Raw genomic sequence first — 7,534 nt, forward strand, 5'->3', positions numbered from 1 at the left:
AGCACACGCGAGGCTGCATTAACTGTATTTAATCTGACTAATATATTTAAGCAACAGCAAGTATAAGTTTGTATACTTCATGAGTAGTCAATGCTAATGCAACATTATTTTAACTGCAAAATGCGCTATTATTTTTGTTACAATGTAAACGCGAATACTTAGCCGCGGTGCGCTGTTTTCTCTGCTCTTAGGTAGCCTGCGTTATATTCACTTTTGGATGTAATGCTAAAGATTTGTGTTGCTTAAATATGGTTTATTGGATTCGTTTATTTTGTTGCTCAGATTTGTATATTAGCATTTACATCCAACTTTTTACATTTATTTATTTTAAAGAAAGCTAGGCCTCTGCTAAAGTCAGACAGCTTCGGGAATAGGCTGTCTGTCCCCAACATGGCTTTCCACTCTCGTTGCATTAGCAGGAATCTTTTGAACTTCTGACCCTTTGCCAATGCTAAGGAAGAATAACATGCAGCTTACTAAGTGCATCGAAAATATGTTTGCAGTGCAAATTAGCCTCTATTGAAGTGTTTCCGTGTAATTTACAAAGTGATTATCCCGAGCATAATTTTTATTAGGCTGTTTTGAACGTGCCTCTGTTAAATAGCTTTTAGGTTCAAAGTCTAAGTCATGACCGGTTATAGCAAGGTTTGCTGAAGCATTGCGAATAATGTCCGCCAAAGTCAATTTACACGCGCCGCGCAGGTGCATTATAAAGTTTCCCTTTTACCGGTCCTTAAAAAAGATGAAACCCGTGTCTGGTGTGGTTTTCTCAGATGTATATCAAGCTCTACTTAAGGTGAATGTGATTATAAGTGTGCAGTGACCCGCGGGCACACACGCTGCTATAAGCTACCCTTGCAATCTAGTAACATCAAATGAACGTCTCAGTCTTTCAAAGGGAGTTAACGAGGTGTCCTGTTGACAAATGTTTTGGAGAAGCGCATCCGAGTGTAAGACAGGGTTTGTTGGTTGAACACGCTGTGCGGTGAATTGGACTTAACGGTGAAGCTCGCGAAATTAGGCGCAACTGCGAGGGTATCCAGGAGGCTGTTTGCTCTGACAGGTAGCTGATAAGTGTTTCCTCTAAAACAGTTCATTTTGGGGGGAGATTAGTTGCTGACTGTGACTAGGCGGCTTGTTGAACAAACCTCGTGTGGAGCACAAAGCGGCGGCACAGGGGGTTCCCGCTGCGCTTCATGGTGGCTGAACAGAATTTGGCTTGATTTGCGGCACACGACTCAATGAATTAATAAAGAGTTCAGGCTTCACGGCTCATCAATCCCCGGTAGTTTTGCTTAGGATGTGCTAGGTTGCATCTTTATGTCGCTTGCTTGTGGTTTACTCTATCAATCAACAGCCACAAGTGTTGTAGAGCTAAAAGGCAGCAATTTAAAATATAGTAGTTAGGGGGTCTGTTTTATTTACTTTTGATTAAAGTACCATTTTGCTACATTCCATTCAGTGTACAGATATTCCAAAAAGGCATCATCCAGAGGATGCATCTGTGAAGTTTTTGCAATTTATTTCATTAGACTATATCGTTTGTATAATAGACTCTAGAAACACAATGAAGTGAACTGAACAGTTTCATACATTCAGATATAATTCAGTGTAGTTTATAATTGACTAAACATTATTTTTCTGATATACAATAAAGTGCAATTCAGCTTAGTAAAGTGCATATGGTCTTCACTGCTGACATGAAAATTAGAGGGTCAAGCAGATCAGTAGGAAGTGGGGCGATAGTCTGCTGGAGAAATTTATGTGGATGTTAGAGGCTAAGGATGTGTGTGTGTGTGTGTGTGTATAAGGGGGGAGAGTCAGAGAAAGCGAGCAAGTGAGTCAAAGCTAGGAGGGTATGTGTGTGAATTATTACAGGTATTAATTTGGCTTAGTGTCACAATTTGCCAGCATATTTTGAATAGATTTTATATAACCTCTGAAAGACCGTCAGTTAAGCAATCACATCACGTCCCTTGAGCAAACCTGTGCTGCAAGAATAATGAGTAGTTGCTTCTCCTCTTGGACGCAGTGAAAGAGTCTTTTGTGGTGTTTTATTTGACATATTGGTTAAGTGTTGGGAAGAGTTGTCCTGGTGAAGGCCAAGCATCTCAAAGCAAGGTCCCGGGAAAGGTTAGCACCCAAACATGGCCTGATATTCCACAGTTCATACCTGCACCTCAGTGAGACCTACTGCTCTAAATCTCAAGGTTATAATAATGAACACCACTAACCGAATTACTTTTTTTACCCAATTTCATTGTATGCATTCTGGCCTTTTAAAGCAAAGACATGGCCCCTGATTCAGTCACACCTTTCCCTGGTTGGATCTATACGTTTTAGATCAGTGAAGCGAATGCAGTAACTTATAAATTTTTCATTGAGCTCCTTGAGCAGATTATCCTTGCATGCAAGGCTGGATTATTTCAAGTGTAAATATGGGTTTCTCATAGTCACATTTGTCTGGATGTATCTATTAGAAAACATACTGGATTAATGATATCTAAATCTCTGATTCCTGAGATGGTTGCTCAGAACTGACAGACATGGCTGAAAATGATAATAAGATCAGCTAGTTTATGACACCCTTTAAACTAAACTAACTAAACTTGTCTGGATGTAAACAGATAATCAGTAAGCAATATAATTTGGGAATTGTTGAGATTTAGAATGAATTAATAGACACGTTAAACAACGGCTAATTTTCTTTTGCCCCATTCTTTTTTTTCTTTCTATTAGAGATGCAAAGACAAGCTGAACTCGCTGGCCATCTCTGTAATGAACCACTGGCCAGGGGTTAAGCTGCGTGTGACAGAGGGCTGGGATGAGGACGGTCACCATTTTGAAGAATCACTCCACTACGAGGGAAGAGCTGTTGATATTACCACCTCTGACCGAGACAAGAGCAAATACGGGACACTGTCTCGCCTAGCTGTGGAGGCTGGATTTGACTGGGTCTATTACGAGTCCAAAGCCCACATTCATTGCTCTGTCAAAGCAGGTAAGACCTCTGGAATGACAAAAAAAAAAGAAGGCACAATGCTTCACACTCCCTCTCATGTTAAAACAGGAGATTTTAAATTAGAAAATGCTTTTATATATTTGTATTTATTTATTTTTTTTTTTTACTGAAGTCTACTAAATCATGAAATATATGTTATTGTAAGAAATCTCTAATGCATATATTTATTATTGTAAATAGGCGATACACAGATCTTACAAAAATATAAAGGTTATATTTCTATCTTAGGACCTGCTTTTAAATTTCTACACCTTAAGAAAGTCTTTTGAAAGATCATTCTGTTAAAACGAGTCACTTAGAAATACTTGCCAGGCCATATAATAACTGATCTTACATCGCCCCTCTCTGTCTCTTTGAAGGAAGCGCTTATCACAAGATCACTCTCTGCTCTGCAGCTCAATGCGCATTGCACAGACACTAGAGATGCGCCAAAATCTAGGGTTTTACACACGAAAATTCGAAAGTAAAACAATTTGTGTTTATTATTATTGGAGCATGTGACATTTAGTGCGCTATTACGGTGTAATTCTCGTCTGGATTTTTTGTCTAATAAACGTATTATTATTGACGGAAGCTAAATTAGCTGGAACGCATTGACAATCCCTCATAAGCTTTCGCCAGATCTTATCATTTAAATTCTAAACACATTTACAAATACATTACCGGCTTCGACGAGAACCAGCTCCAACCCGTTCGCCAAATCTGTTTCTCAATTGTCACCATCTTTATTTCATGCCCTAGAATCTTATGAGAGGATTAGACGAGAAGTCCATTCTATAGCTCTGTTTACCGACCCAAGAGATCGGAATGTGAAGAGATCCCACAAGGCCCGAATTATTGTCATTAAGCTTGACAACGGAGAGCATGATGGTTTGAGGAAAATGAAAGGAAAGAAGAAGAGGGCATTGATTGACTACCCCTAGCATTTCTAATTTACATTCAAATCTACACCATTAGAGCCTTAGAAAAAAAAGTGTCTGGGGCTGAGCAAATACTATTTGAGCCTGCTTGGGGTTTTTCTCATTCTATAAGTGTGAATTGTCACATAGAAGTTGCTGCACCTGAGCAAATATGAAAGAGGCGCAAGGGAAAGGCAGAAGTGTCCTTTTCCAAGAGTGCTCTGTACACAAGCTGCATTAGAATGACAATGTCCGGCCTTTATTGGTTTTTAATTAGAGCAGTCCAGGCTCTTTCCTCCTTCATCTCACACAAAGACATTGAAGTTTTTTAGAGAAGCTTTACAGCCTAATTCCCGTTGCCACGTTTTCTTTAGTTTATTCAGTCTTTAATTCCTTATGTGCGCGTTTCTCTAGTTTAAATTTCGGCTTAAATGATTAATCAATCTAATAAAAAATCCCCCAATTTCAATCACTCATTGCTATTCATTTATGTCTTCAGAAAATTCGGTTGCTGCGAAATCTGGGGGCTGTTTCCCAGGTTCGGCTCTGGTCTCGCTCCAGGACGGAGGACAGAAGGCCGTGAAGGACCTGAACCCCGGAGACAAGGTGCTGGCGGCAGACAGCGCGGGAAACCTGGTGTTCAGCGACTTCATCATGTTCACAGACCGAGACTCCACGACGCGACGTGTGTTTTACGTCATAGAAACGCAAGAACCCGTTGAAAAGATCACCCTCACCGCCGCTCACCTCCTTTTTGTCCTCGACAACTCAACGGAAGATCTCCACACCATGACCGCCGCGTATGCCAGCAGTGTCAGAGCCGGACAAAAGGTGATGGTTGTTGATGATAGCGGTCAGCTTAAATCTGTCATCGTGCAGCGGATATACACGGAGGAGCAGCGGGGCTCGTTCGCACCAGTGACTGCACATGGGACCATTGTGGTCGACAGAATACTGGCGTCCTGTTACGCCGTAATAGAGGACCAGGGGCTTGCGCATTTGGCCTTCGCGCCCGCCAGGCTCTATTATTACGTGTCATCATTCCTGTTCCCCCAAAACTCCAGCAGTCGGTCCAATGCGACTTTACAACAGGAGGGGGTCCACTGGTACTCCAGGCTCCTGTATCAAATGGGAACGTGGCTTTTGGACAGCAACATGCTTCATCCTTTGGGGATGTCAGTAAACTCAAGCTGAAAACCCTCGTGTGGAAATAAAGCAAGAGAAATCACACTAATGTAGGATATAAGACAATATTAGTACAAGAGAGAGAGCGAGAGTGAGAGGGAGACTAAGGCTCCGAGCGGAGTTGGGATATTTATTACAATGACTTTAAAAAAATGTCATTTTCAAAGAATAAATGGAGCCTTAAAAGTTTTCTTTGCATAATTTATTCTCGCGTGAACTCAGGCTGGTGCCACACACACACACGGAGTCGAATGCAGTGTGACCATCCAGCGGTGCAGAATCTATTTTTGTATCTCATGAAAACGGGACAAAGAGAGCGCGAGAGAGAGAGAGAGAGAGAGAGAGAGAGAGAGAGAAAGAGAGAGAGAGATAATGTCAGACAGAAACCTTCATGACAGGTTGTGACATTCTGTGCATATGTGCAAATGACTGTTATATTTTAGGGGTAAGCAAACGCCGTGGGGCTCCAGAAATTATATTTTTATACACAGAATTGTACATTAGATTTTGACCGACCGTTACCTAATCACTTTTCGTTTTTTGAAATAGTGTAAGATACGAGAATATATTTTAATTTAAATAGGTGCAGAGTCTTTGCAGTCTTGTGCTGTTTCTCTTTTAGAAATATCTATTATTTTGTTATTGCTTTGGATGTCGGAGTGGGACAGGCACATGCGCCCCCTGCTCACTCTCCTCTGGTTTCATTGTTTCCTTAAGAAAATACGAAATGCACATTCTGGCCATTGAGTACAGATAATAGTCCCACAGTAAAAGAGCAAAGGGTTTCGTTAAGCAGATTAATGAGTAACTACTGTACGTTTACTAAAATGTATTTTTCTTTTCATATTTTGTAATAGGTAAATAGTTTTATAGAAATAAAATATGCCGCTGATGCACAGTTTGGATAGCATATGATGAGTGGCCATACCAGTTAACCTGCCTTTCATTAAGGCGAGGTGTCAGGAAATGTATAGAATTTATTATTTATATGTTTATTATGAATGAATGAGATAAAGAAAATATTCAAACTGCTCCTTGGTATGTTTTGTTTCTCTCTTTGACAACGCAGACATTAAACATCTTGGCCTATCGATTCACTGTCACATTACGCTCATACACACTTCATTGTCATTACTGCTGTTTAAAAGTCGACTTTCAGTGGCTGTTTATTTAAATATTAACAAATCAATTCATCTTTATTTCTATTATAGCAATTTAAATGTAGAGTACGTGTGTCAAAGCAGCTTAATAGCAGTTCTAGTCAAGTGAAACTGTGTCAGTTCAGTTTTCAGAGTTGAAGTTCAGTTTTTATTAACCAAGCTTCTTGTTCATTGATGTGCTATATTACAGAAGCGTCACAAGACAATTAATAACACAAGTTCTGTTCAGGTAATTAATTATATTTTTGCAACAGTTTTTCAGTCTTTTTTTCACGGACATCGGGTGAGCTAGAGTGGGAGAAACAAGAGCTCTATTCAAACAAACGTGTGTAAATGAGAAATAAAGTCAAATCTTCCTCTTGAAGAGAGCTATCGGTAAGACGCGAAAAAGTCTTTGATCTGGATTTTGTATGCTTGCGAAAAGTTGTGCTCCCATGTTAAATATGAAGAGGACAATCCTTCCTTCACAAATAACATCTGAAAATCTCTCGGCCAGATTAAAAAGCCCCACTGTTGGAGAGCTCTTGACGCGGGGTTGTAGTTAGAAGGAATACCGCTGCTTCTATTAGTTTTGTATCTTAATAAAATATCAATTAAATTGGGTTTAATAACGCCTACACCTACTCAACCCTAAACCTGCCATCACAGCCATTAAAATAAAATAGAAATTATTGTTTCAGTGTCACACAATCAGGCTATATTGATGTGCGCATGCCCAGTAGCCGCAGATGTCGGATGCCTTCAGATTTAACAGATTCTGACCTGTACGCCGACGTCTTTTAATCATCGCCACAAGAATCATGTCAAAAATATGTGGCGCAAGTACCGATATAAAATCGACACATGACACATAAAAAAGTTTCCAGTGTGGTTTAACATACATGTAGTTATTTACACGAAGTTTTGAAACAGGTGCGACCAGATGAAACGCTTCGGTTCACATCCAACACAACATCCACGAGTCTCTTTCCCAACTTGCGGTTAAGGTAAGCCCAAACTCTTAGGATCCCTGTTTCCTTTGGTTAAGCCTGAGATGTAATATGTGGCTTCTAGATTCAAACAAGGAAACAACAGCCATCTGATAATGAGCCCCAAACCCGTTTACAAGTTCAGACAGTAGACATGGCAGTAGGCTATACGCGTCTGAAACGAACAGCAATCACAGGATTCTCCCGCAGATCCGACTCAAAAAGCGATGTTTTGTAAAGCTGAATGGCCAAATGCCACTCTTTACCAAAACAAAAAAGAGCAAACTTTTACAAACACCT

At 40.2% G+C, this 7,534-nt stretch overlaps 1 protein-coding gene across 13 annotated transcripts in view; it reads left to right on the forward strand.

Moving 5' to 3' along the window:
• Positions 1 to 6,137, forward strand: part of shha (sonic hedgehog signaling molecule a) — a 108,121-nt gene extending 101,984 nt beyond the window's left edge. For all 13 annotated transcript variants that reach the window (XM_087258776.1, XM_087258780.1, XM_087258777.1 and 10 more), the window contains 2 exon segments: positions 2,740 to 3,001; positions 4,421 to 6,137. In XM_087258776.1, coding sequence (XP_087114902.1) covers positions 2,779 to 3,001; positions 4,421 to 5,115 — 918 coding nt within the window. In that variant the 5' untranslated portion in view covers positions 2,740 to 2,778 and the 3' untranslated portion in view covers positions 5,116 to 6,137.
• Positions 6,138 to 7,534: the final 1,397 nt, after the last annotated feature.

Source organism: Danio rerio, chromosome 7 (assembly GCF_052040795.2).
Source record: "Danio rerio strain M-AB ecotype USA chromosome 7, GRCz13ab, whole genome shotgun sequence".
In the NCBI taxonomy this organism is placed as follows: Eukaryota; Metazoa; Chordata; class Actinopteri; order Cypriniformes; family Danionidae; genus Danio; species Danio rerio.